The sequence below is a fragment of the Chiloscyllium plagiosum genome, chromosome 20 (genome assembly GCF_004010195.1).
Source record: "Chiloscyllium plagiosum isolate BGI_BamShark_2017 chromosome 20, ASM401019v2, whole genome shotgun sequence".
In the NCBI taxonomy this organism is placed as follows: domain Eukaryota; kingdom Metazoa; phylum Chordata; class Chondrichthyes; order Orectolobiformes; family Hemiscylliidae; genus Chiloscyllium; species Chiloscyllium plagiosum.
In genome coordinates, this window is record NC_057729.1 from 43,743,939 (window position 1) to 43,757,666 (window position 13,728).

Below are 13,728 nucleotides of genomic sequence, written 5' to 3' on the forward strand. Positions count from 1 at the left end.
CTCTTAGCCTTCCTTATTCCAGCCTTAGCTTCTCTCCTGCATTTGAGATATTCTCCCTGATTTCTATTGCTTTAATTATTCCAAAATGCACCACATGCTTCCTTTTTCTTCAAGTCATAAACCATCCTGATTTTGCAGTTTACAGTGACTCTTCACTACTGCTAGGTGAAAACCTGAACTCCCTTCCTAACAGCACAGTGGGTGCAGCTACACCAAATGGAGAGCTGTGGTCCATGAAAGCAGTTCGTCACCATCTCGAGAGCAATTAGGGATTGGCAAAAGTGACTGGTAAACATTCATGTTATGAACCAGAATACACTACATGAGGGGGCATGGAAACAATAATTATAAAGAAAAAAACTGTATGGCCATACTGTAAGAACAGGGGTGCACAATTAATTGATAGCTCTTTCAGAGAGAGGGTAAATGGTGTCCTCCTGTATGAGGAAGTATATGATTCGATGCATTCTGTATAAATCATGGCTTGATCAAACTGCAATAAAAGCACGTTTATATTTACAATGAGCATGATAATTCACACACACATTCAGCCGAAACCAAACATCAATTTTAGATGGGAGATTCATGATCAAATGCTCAAACTTCCATGATGGATTTATATAGTATTCAAAATTCCTTTTTAAATGGTTATAAAAATATATTTATGCACAAAATTGGATTTATACACATACAAAAAAAATTGAGGCAGAAAGATAGGTAGCACATAAGATTATTTAATCTCTATATGAAAATTTTAAGAACGAGTTCAGATTATGGTAGGGAGTCTCAAGAACAAGGAATTAACCAAAGCTGATTCATTTAGCTAATAGTTCAGACAGAAATATTTGAGCCTATTATTGATGCAGGTTATGAATGACAAAGAAACTAAACAACTCATCTAGTAACAAAACAACAAAAAGAGATAAGAACAGTGTAAGAGAAGACCCACATTTGGCCAGAAGCATTTGTTTAAATTATTACTCATAAGGGCAGCACTCATTTGTAAATCTAAACCACTACCATATCTACAATTTACTCGGCAATTATGTTTAACATTTAAAATTATCCATACAAGTAAACCAATTTATGACAACACAGGTTACATTCTTTCAATTGTATTAAGGTGTCATTAACTATATCATGATAATTCATTAGGCAAACAAGAATTTAAAAATATTGGAAATATTCAGCAGGTCAAGCAGCACATCTGGAGAGACATGATGTTCAGATTAATTATCGTCAACAATCTCGATCATTGTTTCTCTCTCCATAGATGCTTCCTGACATGCTAAGCCATTTTTTTCTTTACTATTAGTTCTTTTCTTAAATCAAGCTTACCTGTGATTCACAATTTCTACTGTTCCATACTGTTCTATCCATAGTTTGCCAATTATAACATTATGTACACAACATGAAGGATTTGTCCAACTGTATGCCTCATTGTGCCTGGAAAAAAAGCAAAATAACCAATTTCAACAATTTGTTCCAAATACAGTTCAATGCAATAACTGTAAAACATGCTGTATACAAAATATATTATATAAAATGTTGTTGAACTTATATAAAAACAAAAATTTACTTCTGGCAAAGGCCTGTATTTGAACAAAATATACACAGGTCATTCCTCCACCTGTATTCATATCACATGGTTCCCTCATATCAAATTCTTAATACACCATTAAGAATTTAAACTTACTGAAAATAAAAATAACAAACTTCTCTAAATTTACAGATGAGATGAATTTAACATTCTTTATAATTCTGCAGTCCATGTGCTTGAAACAAAACCGTACAAATTTTAATAGCGAAAGGGCTAGGTGTTGCAAAAAGTCACATTGTCCTGCCACCTAGCTCCTTTTTTTAAACTTGGGGTGAGAGTTTTTTTCAGGGCAATGGGATGGCAGGACGTTTAATGGTGGGCACTGTTTCATAGGGACACCTAGCCAATTAAAGAACCAGAATTTTAGTAGCACCACTGATACAGGTACCTGCAGCTAAAACTGCAGAGAGAAGAAAAGAGCACATCAGCATGAAGGCCAGTTAAGGAGATTTCTCTCATGCGTTGGTAGCAATGCTAATAAAATACCAAATGAAATTTTAAATGGGTGTTAATTGGCCCATCAACCTGAATATTTGGTGCCTGTGTCTGGTCAATTTCTGCCATTCCTGTTTCCTATTCCAGTGGGCTAATAAAATTTAGCCCAATCTGTAATTATGATCAGAACGAGGACGTCGACCAGAATTAGTTCACACAGGCTACCTGAGCAGCAATTCAATCAATTCCATTTATTTGAAACACACCCTGCTCCCAAAAGCATTTATTAATACTTGGAATCTTGCCTATTTCTATCTTTCAAGTTCAAGTTTTGTGTAAAGATTTGTAGCTTGGATGCCAGTTGCATTAAGTGTGGGTATGTTTTAGGCACTGAAGATGTAACCTGGATAGGGGACGAGAAACATCTTCAAATCAACTTCTCAGCTCGGCAAACATGCCCACAACTACTAACAAAATACTAAATGACATTTTAAATGGGTGTTAATTGGCCCATCAACTTGAATATTTGGTGCCTGTATCTGGTCAATGGGTGGCCAAGTTCCGCTATTCCTTTTTCCTATTCCAGTGGGCTGGTAAAATTTAGCCCAATCTGTAATTATGGTCATCCTTCAAGTGTCTATTCAATTTCCTTCTGAAATCACTGATCTTCACTGCTTCCACCACCTTCGTAGGCATACAATTACAGGTCATTATCATTTATTGCACTAAAAAAAAAGTTCTTCCTCATATCCCTTGGACTTTGTAAAATTAGCTAAAGTTAACATCTTTCTCTAATATTCATAAACATGTTATAATCGTGTACATCTCAAATCTTCCCTTAATCTCTTCTGTTCCATGGAAAACAACCTCAGCAACCCCTAACTAACCGTGCAGCTAAAAGCCATCACTGGTCTCACTGCTCATTCTGGTAAAGCTTTTGTGAAGCGGCTAGACTGGATAGAATACAAGAGTTGTAATTTAACCAGGGCTTACTAAAGTTTGAGCCTAACTATCTTGCTTTTATTGTTAAAAAATGTGGTGCTGGAAAAACACAGCAGGACAGGCAGCATCCGAGGAGCAGGAGAATCGATGTTTCGGGCATAAGCCCTTCTTCAGGAATGCCCTTCCTCGGATGCTGCCTGTCCTGCTGTGTTTTTCCAGCACGACATTTTTCAACTTTGGTCTCCAGCATCTGCAGTCCTCACTTTCTTCTACCTTGCTTTTATAATTATCTCTATTTATCATGTCCAAAATCCCACGTTTTACTGACTTTTCGATGTGCTCTGCCGCTTTTAAAGATCTACAGTCATCAACCTGCCTCACCTTTAAAATTAGACCATTGAGTTATAATGCCTCACCCAGTCTCTTCTGCCAAAAAGGTACAATCCATACTTTTCCAACTGCCAACGGGCTAGCAGAATAGGCAGACACTTTATATCCTGTTGCAGTCATTGGTATCATCCTCACTGTTTGCCAGAGGTCCAAATTATGTATCAACAGCAAATTCTGAAACTTTTCTCTAGGCACCAATACCCAGGTTTTTATTTAAAAACAAAAATCCTGGTACTGAATTTTGGAGGACACCATTGTTTACCATGACACGATGTACTGAAATGAGGTTTTTTTGGCCAAACTGATACTGACCATTTTTATAACCAGTCTTTCATGTGGTACATTATCAAAGGTTTCCTTAAAATGTATATTCACAATATTTATTACCTTCCCTTTGTCAACCTTCCCTTCATTTAAAAAAATAATTGGACTAGTAAAGTGGGATCTGTCTTTTACAATTCTAGACTGATTTGGTTTTTTGGAATTATTGTTTCTAAAACATTACCACTAATATTAAACTGACTTTCCTGTGATATTCTGAGGAATACCTTCCTTCAATATGGTGTTACATTTGCTAATCTCCAATCTTTTGGTAACCTCCCCATATACAGGAAAACTGAAAGATTATAGAAAACCCTTTTCTTCATCCTGCTCCTTTAGCAACCTGGGAAACAAGCCATTTGGACACTCTCAAGCGTAGCCTTCAGTACATCTTGCTTATCAATTTTCACCAGGTCCACTACCTCAATCATCTCCACTTCTATCAATATTTTGTCAGCATCTACTTCTTTTGTAAATCACCAATACTCATGATAAATTCCAGCCTTGCCTTGAACCTCTAAACAATTCAGCCTCCTTGATCCTAATTCTGCTTCTTGCTTCCTGCTTACTATTTCCATTATGGTAGAAAATTTCTGGCTTCCCTTTTATTAGATTAGATTAGATTACTTACAGTGTGGAAACAGGCCCTTCGGCCCAACAAGTCCACATCGACCCGCCGAAGCGCAACCCACCCATACCCCTACATTTACCCCTTTTAACGTAACACTACGGGCAATTTAGCATGGCCAATTCACCTGACCTGCACATCTTTGGACTGTGGGAGGAAACCGGAGCACCCGGAGGAAACCCACGCAGAAACGGGGAGAATGTGCAAACTCCACACAGTCAGTCGCCTGAGTCGGGAATTGAACCCGGGTCTCTGACGCTGTGAGGCAGCAGTGCTAACCACTGTGCCACCGTGCCGCCCACGGTGGCACAGTTAGCTCTCATGTTAGCTCTCATTCCATTCTCAATCATTTTTGCCACTCTTACAGTGTTGAACAGGGAAAGCTAGGGTTCAAGTACTTAATTATTTGATGTTTTCATCACATGTAGACAGGGCGATTAAGGTGGCATTTAACATGCTTGCCTTCATTGCTCAGGCCTTTGGGTACAGGAGTTGGGACATCATATTGAGGTTGTACAGGACGTTGGTGAGGCCACTTCTGGAGTATTGTGTCCTGTTCTGGTCGGTTTGTTATAGGAAAGATATTGTCAAGCTGGGGAGGGTTCAGAAAAGATTTACCAGATGTTAACAGGAATGGAAGGCTCGATTTCTAAGGAGAGGCTGGATAGACTGGGACTTCTTTCACTGGACCGTAGAAGGTCGTGGGGTGACCTTAGAGGTTTTTAAGGTCATGAAGGATATAGATAAGGGGAATGGCAGGTTATCTTTTCCCTATGATAAAGGATTTCAAGACTAGGGGGCATATTTTAAAGGTGACAGGAGAAAGATTTAAAATGGACATGAGGGCCAACATTTTCTACACAGTAGTTTGTATGTGGAATTAGCTTGCAGAGGAAGTCAAAGTGGTGGATGCGGGTACAGTTAAGACATTTAAAAAACAAGTACATAAAAAGGAAAAAAGTCTGGAGGGATATGGGCCAAGCACAGGCAGGTGGACTCAGTTAGTTTGGGATTACAGTTGCCATGGTCCGGTTGGACGAAAGGGTCTGACTCCGTGCTGTATGACTATGATGCTCTACTTCTCTCAATTTATTGTACTGGGCCTAATTGAAGAATTCACCTAAAGTACATTATGTACCCTGTTTAATTTTTGCTTCATCGGATTTTCTAACGTCCTTGTCATCAAATAAACGTAGCTATAATTCTCCTAACATTTTCTCCATGTGGAAATGCGTCCACTGTGGGACTGGAACATCTACTTCTTAGTTTAAAAAAATATTCAAAGTCAGCTCTCTTCCAATTTCTATTTTAGTAACAAAGAAGAGCAAGAAACCATCTAAGCTCAGCCTCAATCATTCATGATCATTCTTACTCATATATTCCCCCAACACACTTGTGCTCCACTTGTCCCAACTCAGGCCCAACAATGCCTCCTTCCTAGGAAAGATGAACAGGCTGGGGCTATTTTCTCTAGAAAAAAGAGGAGATTGAGGAGTGGCCTAATAGTTTTATGATTATGAAATAATTTAATGATGGTAGATGTAATGCTGCATCCATTTGCAGACTAGACCACAAATAGGAGTCTTAAATACTCAGAAATAAATTCAAGAATAGCTTTTCTTTTAACCCAGAGTGATTAGAATGTGAAATGCATTACCAAAAGAAGCAATTATACCACTAGTGTAGATTCAATCAAGGGGAAGCTACAAAACACAAGAGGGGAAAAGAAATAAAAGGATAAGTTGACTGAACTAAGAGAAGGATGGGAGGAGGATCACAGGCACTTAAACAACAGCACAGGTAAGTAATGCCTAATTAACTGTTGCAGTTAATGTAATTTACATACACCAAAAATCTTAGATTCCTTACTGTGTGGAAACTGGAGCCCATCGAGTTCACACCATCCAGTCCACATCAATTCCAAAATATGTGCAGGTCAGGTGAATTGGCCATGCTAAATTGCCCATAGTGTTAGGTGCATTATTTCAGAGGTAAATGTAGGGAAATGAATCTTGGTGGGATACTCTTCAGAGGGTCAGTGTGGACTTGTTGGGCCGAAGGGTCTGTTTCCACACTGTAGAGAATCTAATCTAATCTAATCCTCCTAAGAGCATTCCACCCAGACCCACCCATCTACCCTATCCCTGTAACCCTGCATTTCCCATGGCTAATCCACTTAGCCTGCATAGTCCTGGACGCTATGGGCAATTTAGCATGGCCAACTCACCTAACCTGCACATCTTTAGATTATGGGAGGAAACTGGAGCACACAGAGGAAATGGGAAGACATGGGGAGAACATGCAAACTCCACATGCACGGTCACCCAATGGTGGAATCAAACCTGGGTCCCTGGCACTGTGAGGCATCAATGCTAACTACTGTGCAATCATGCTGCCCCAAATATTGAGAAATATTAGTCTGAATGGCATATATAATCTGTTTTGTTTACAAATATGCATTGAGCACACAGCTGGATCAATTCCTGTTCGGGGAGAAACAAGATAGATATAATAGTCAAGTAAAGAATCTAATTGAAGATTTTGAAGCTAGTCTAAATTGACCAGTGTAGTCCATCTTTCCCAAGATGGGGGAGAATTCCTCAAACTATTAGATTAGATTCCCTACAGTGTGGAAAACAGGCTCTTTGGCCCAACAAGCCCACACCAACCCTCCTAGCAGTAACCCACCCAGATCCATTCCCCTACATTTACCCCTGACTAATGCACGCAACACTTTGGGCAATTTAGCATGGCCAATTTGGATTATGGGAGGAAACCCGCACAAACATGTGGAGAACATGCAAATTCCACACTGACAGTTGCCGGAGGCAGGAATCGAATCAAGGACCCTGGTGCAGTGAGGCAGCAGTGCAAACCACTGAGCCACGGTGCCGTCCTTACTAATTATAATCATACAAAATAAATACTCCAAGTTACAGAATGGTAATTTATCTAAATGTAAGGTACGCTATCAACATCTTCATTATAACAATAGACTTAGAGTGATTTAACAAAAGGATCTGCAGTTAATATGCTAATTTAGAATTTTCAGGTATTCTTTATGAAATGTTAATCCTTTTCACAAATAATAGTACTTTCTCTTCTATTTAAACTGCAGATATCTTATTCAATTATTAAAAATTGGTGCTAAGATGAACAATAAACTAAGATTTCCACTCTCAAATTATAAACCATACTTACTTGTTAAGTTCTAGTGTGATGGTTCCTCGTGGTTCTGCTTCTACACTCTTTCCCCAAAATTTAAGCTTTGGATAGATAGAACCATGGAAAACGAAATCCTTATTAATGCCTTCTGAATAAAATGCACTGATCGGTGGGTGATGGCTAACTTGTTCAGAAATAAGCCTAAATCCCAAATCATTCCTACCAAAAAAAAAGCAAAATAATTAAGGTATAAATATTTCACTTCCATCAGTTTAATTCTGGAAATTTTCTAAATAATCTAAATTCAATATATCTATATAAATCATCAGTTTTTTAAAAAAAAAGATTGTTCAGTTTCTATACAATATAACTGCATATGATATCTTAAACATCAGAAGCTCAACTGGTCTTGCCACATAAACATTGTGGCTATGACAGCAGGTCAGAGACTAGGAATACTGTGGTAAATAATTCACCTCCTGACTCTCCAAAGCCTGTCCACCACTTAAAATGCACAAGTCAGGAGTGTGATGAAATACTCTCCACTTGCGTGGATAATGTTCAGCTCCAAAAATACTCAAGCAGGTTAATACTGTCCAGTACAATGCAGACCACTCGACTGGCACCATATCCACAAGCAACCACCCTCTCCATCACTGACGCTCAGTACACACCGCTGCTACTATTCAAAAAATGCACTGCAGAAATTTACCAAAGACAGCAACTTCCAAACCCATGATCCTTTCCATCCAGGAAAACAATGGCAGCAGATGTATAAGAACACTTGCAAGTTCCCCTCCAAGCCACTGACTTGGAAATATATCGCTGTCTCTTCACTGTTGCTGCATAAAAATCCTGGAATTCACTCCCAATAGTACAACAACCTACAGCACGTGAACTGCAGTGATTTAAGAAGGCAGCTAACCACCACCTTCCCAAGGCCATTTCTTCTCTAGGGACAGACAATAAATGCTGGCCAGCCAGCGATGCCTACATCCCACAAGTGAATTTAAACAAACTTCACAGCTAGTCACTACAAACATCATTAACTTTCAAATAGACAAACTGTTAGTTCAAGATGCCTCAAAAACAAAAATGAATTAGATCAGCATGTCTCATATCTCAAGTAAAACTCAAATCTCATCCAACTGCAGTGTTTTCCTACAAAAGTGGACAGACAACTTGAGCAGGAGACAGATATTGCCTACACATTACTTCTTATCTAATTCAATTATACCACAAACTATCTGGAGCCAAGTTGTTTATTGAATCTGCACTTTTAGCCTCAAAATGTGCTAAGAGAGGAAGTGATAGAGAGGGGGAGGGGGCAGAAGATAGAATTACAGGAAATATGGTCAAGCATTTACTCCATTAATGAGCAATAATTTTAAGTAACTGAGTTCAGTAGCAAATGTCCTGGTAAAAATCAACAACTTTTTTTATCCCCCCCCCCATCCCGCCCCAGGTTCTACATTATTCTGAGATGATTTACTATTAACATTTCTTTCAAAGGGATTTACACCTCCCATTATTTCAAAAGGGAAACACCACTAAACTTTCATTAGCCAACTTGCAATTTGGTTCTGCAGCTATATAGTTATTATATTCACAGCAGTTCCAGATACGAACCAATTACACATCTTCTCAAACATTTTCCAATTGCGATCCTATTTTGAAAATTGTCACAATCATTCTGCAAGAGCAGGGGCTAATCAGAATGGGAACACAGCTGTTATAATTCAATTCTACGATGGCCATTGCAATATTAGAGCTTGTGATCCCTTCTTTGGTCCTGTTTTATGCAAACCAACGTAACTAGTACTAATAGATGTTATTTGTGTGGAACCTTGCAATTTCTCTTACCTTCTAAGTTCATAGGTTTCACCCAGTAGTGGGTTGAATGGCTTTCCAGTCCTTTCCCATTGCGATGCAACAGCAGAAACTGCAAATGCAGCTACAGTCTATGCAATAAATAAATAAAGCTTTGAAGTTTAAAGCGATACCTACAGAATGTGCCAAATAGCTCATTTAAGATCCTTTTTAAGCTAAAGGGCTGAACTGCAAGTTTGCCAAATGCCACAAACATTTGTTTTACATTGCTGCAATTGAAAAAGGGCCAATTTTCCTGCATTTATCCCAAATTAATATTTAGACCAGCATCAGAGATCACTTTAATTTTGCTGCACCTGACACCTATTTGAAATACTTGGAACGTTGCAAATTCAGCAACTTGGATATCAAATCAACAATGTCTAAAGATTTTGGGTTGTGACTCAAATCAATTTAAAACCAAATTAAATATATTTAATCTCAAATTTCACACATCCTAAACCTTTACTAATCGTTTCACCTACAACTTTTAGCTTTCAGATTTGACAACATTATTTCAATTCTCAAGCATGTGCACTAAAAAGGCACCAAACGAAGATATCTTCAGCTGGATCCATCGAAATATACCTACCTGTAATCTCTCTATTGAATCAGAAAGCATAGAAGCCTTGTGGATGAGGTACGTATGTTCCATGTATTCTGTAATTCGTTGCAGAAAACTCAAAGGCTCATTGAATATAATGGGCATAGTAATTTTTGACAATTCCTAAAAAGGACAAAAAATGAAGATAGTCAATTTTTATATAATACACAAGAAGCTAGCTGCCTGCACCATGGAGACAGGCAGTCAATTTATATAACTCAGGACTAATTGGGAGTGAACACTCAACCTTGTATAGAAGGCGGCAGTGTCTAATGCAGGTGAATTTGCTTCAATAATTCAGGTTGGGAATTTTAAGAGCTGGAGGTTTCACCACCCAAAGAGGAGACTGTGAAGCAGCCCAAATTCTGCAATCCAGAAGTCAAGGGGCCTAATAGCTTCCCTCATTCCGATTAACTAACTTATTTTCCCTGAGGGTGCATTCATGAGGGTCCTTGAAAATGCAAAGACTCTAGAGTACCGGACTTTCTGATTAAGCCCAGTTTGCTGTCATTAATACAGCAGTGAATTTCAAAAATAACGAATTAGGATGCTGCTTCAAGAATATTGCTGAGCTAGTCTCACTGACAGCAAGTGCTGTCTCAGAACTGTCATTTGAACCCAAGGCTTCAAAGCTTGAAAGAAAATCCTGCTGCACTGAACAACTTTAAGAGTGTTTTCCTCGCATTGCTTAACTAAAAGGCAAAATAATTTTTTTTTAAAAAAGAAAAGCTGTCAAAAGTATGCAACAGAAAAATGACATTTTTCTGCCTTTTTTTTGTTTCTATCCATATTTTCAGGTGTCAACACCTTGCACTTACATTTATAATGCCCTGATAATGTAGAAACATATCCCAATGTATTGCCCAGAGATTTTTTACAGATAAAACTGAAATGGAGTTAAAGCAGTAACAAAACTTTGGGAAAGTAAGTTGACTTTAAGATTGGCCTTAAAAGAAGAGATATTCGTGGAAAGATTTAGAGACAGAGTTCAGAGTTTCGAACATACATAGCTGCAATGACCAGGGGTTTAAGGGAGTGAAGGGCAAGCAAAACAAGCAGCATTTTCAGGGTGAAGAAACATGGGGAGGTGAAGCTATGAAGTGAATTTGAACTTGAAATTGAGAAGTTTAAATTGGAAGCCTGGAGGTCAACATACCTCAACAAGAAATGGGGTGATGGGCAAGAACAATGACTACACAATGTGACAGGAGAGTTTCAGTCATCTGACATTTTAGAGGGTCAAGAATAGGTCAGTCAGAAATGTTGGACAAAGTGAAAAATCACAACACCAAGTTATAGTCCAACAGTTTATATGGAAGCACTACTCCTTCATCAGGTAGCTGTGGAGCAGGACCAATAAGACACAGAATTTATAGCAAAAGATTAGCATCATGCAACTGAAATGATGTACTTTGCAGATTATATTTGAGATACATGCTCTTTTACTCAAAAAGCAATCTGCAGGCAGTCAATACTGACAATCAATCCATGTAATATTTTATAAATTCCACTTTGGAAATGAACCAGTCTGACTCAAGGTTGGGAGACAGACAGACTCTAACCTCACACCTTTAATGCATTGTCTGAGCTGAGATATGACTTTTTAAAAAAATAAAACCTTTAGTTAAGTTATCTCAAGAATGTGACTTAAAAGAAGTTCTGGGATTTACATATTAATGAACTGAAACCTGCAACTAAAAGATGAAAAACTTAATCTAGAGGAGACCAGCCATTATGACAACAGATGAATGGACACTATGCCACAATCGCCAGACTGGGGTGTTCCCTCCCAGTCGGGGAACACGTCAGCGGTCAGGGACATTCAGCCTCAGACCTTCGGGTGACTATCCCCAAAGGCGACCTTCGGGATATGTAACAACACAGAGTGGCCGAGCCGAGGCTGATAGCCAAGTTCGGTACCCATGAGGATGGCCTCAACTGGGGCCTTGGGTTCATGTCACACTACAGGTGACCCTACTACACCATACACTCTCCCATATACATACATACACTCACTCACTCACTCTCGCAGGCCCTCTCAATTTGCATTTACAGAAGTATACTTCCAGATGCATTCTATTTTGCTCAGAAAGCACAAAATCGGCAGACAGTCAATGCAGGAAGTCCATCCATGCAACATTTTATAAATTTCACTTTGAAAGTAGAACCAGTTTGACTCCAGATTGAGATACAGACAGAATCTAACCTCACACCTTTAATGCATTGTCTGAGCTTTCACTTTTTAAAAAATAAAACCTCAAGTTACCCCGAGAATTTGACTGAAAAGAAGCTTTGAGAATTACATACTAATGAATCAAAATTTGCAACCTATTCTAAAAGATGAAAGACTTAATAGCAATCTAGGTTTGTTCGATATATCATTTCAGTTGCATGATACTGTAGTCTTTTGCTACAAAAACTGTCTCTTATGGTCCTGCTCCACAGTTACCTAATGATGGAGCATCACTCCGAAAGCTAGTGCTTTGTTGGAATATAACCTGGTGTTGTGCGATTTTAATTTTGTCCACCCCGATCCAACACCAGCTCCTCCACATCAGGAATGCTGGAATGGTCGAAGTGTGGAAGTGACAAAAACATATTAGAAACATTGGCCAAACTTAACTGGAAATTGGACAAGTAGCTGACAGACAGAAACTATGGGAATAACTGAAAGAGTGATAGACCTGGATAACACCTGCACTGGACAAAGACACAAAGGAATTGCAAGTAGGTGAGGAACAGATAGCAGTCAATGACTAGTTTTTGGAGATGTTCACAGGTTGAGGTCTGGGATTGTAGCGAAAGCCATTGCTGAAGATACTTCAGCTATGACTGATTACATTTAAGCAGAATCAAGCAATGACATGCTCACCTTCAGTTGGACAGCTTGGAAATAGAAAGTCTGAGCAAACACAGATTGTTAAGATTTACAAAATGTGTATTTGGTCCTTTCAATGACAAAACCCAAACTTATACAATAATCAAGGGTAATTGTAAGATGAGAAATACCACTGGCAGTACCATAGTGAAAAATAGCATTCAATTTCAGCTCCAAAATGGATTTAAATCAACCAGTTAATATATACTCACCAGTCCAATACATCTTTTTAAAATACTCCACAAACTTAATTGATTTCTACTAAACATTGGAGCTGGTAAAGAAGTTCTGTAACAAAAGGAGAAGAAAAACAGTCGACAGATGTAAATTGAAGGACTCAATGAGGGTTAAAACATGTTATACTGCAATAGTTTTTCTGCATTACAGTATTTCAAAATACTGCAAAAATTAATCTTACGAGAAGAAATTATTCTATTGGAATAAGAGAAAAGCTATTCCATCTAACTGACCTGCTCCATCTTTATTTCCCATTTTAAAGCCTGCTGTATTGAATTAGGCCATATACTAAGCAAAATTTTGTAAACCATAGTTGAACTCACCTATATTTCTTAATTCCATTTTCTTGGGTTGATTCTCTGTTGTGAGCATTTTGATCAGATACACTGCTTTCACTTTTACCGAACAAACTCAATGAATCATCTGACACCATTGGATCCATTCTGGTTTCAGAATCATCCGATTCAAACCCTAAAGTAATAACATATATAATGAAATCTATCTGATCTACTTTATAAATTAGGCCTTATCAAAATTATCAAAATGAATATGAAAATGCAATCCATGTTCTATATCTTTTGTAGACATTAGGTAACCATATCCAATAAGGAAAATAACTTTCTCCCATTTTCTACAAATTTTGTGTCAAGTATCAGGCA

At 38.3% G+C, this 13,728-nt stretch overlaps 1 protein-coding gene across 2 annotated transcripts in view; it reads right to left on the bottom strand.

Moving 5' to 3' along the window:
* osbpl2b (oxysterol binding protein-like 2b) overlaps positions 1-13,728 on the bottom strand; it is a 71,455-nt gene that overhangs the window by 19,179 nt on the left and 38,548 nt on the right. For both annotated transcript variants that reach the window (XM_043710639.1, XM_043710638.1), the window contains exons 4-9: positions 13,393-13,540; positions 13,045-13,120; positions 9,943-10,077; positions 9,345-9,442; positions 7,518-7,700; positions 1,339-1,446 (exon numbers count right to left, since the gene is read on the bottom strand). In XM_043710639.1, coding sequence (XP_043566574.1) covers positions 1,339-1,446; positions 7,518-7,700; positions 9,345-9,442; positions 9,943-10,077; positions 13,045-13,120; positions 13,393-13,540 — 748 coding nt within the window. The remainder of the gene's footprint in view (positions 1-1,338; positions 1,447-7,517; positions 7,701-9,344; positions 9,443-9,942; positions 10,078-13,044; positions 13,121-13,392; positions 13,541-13,728) is intronic.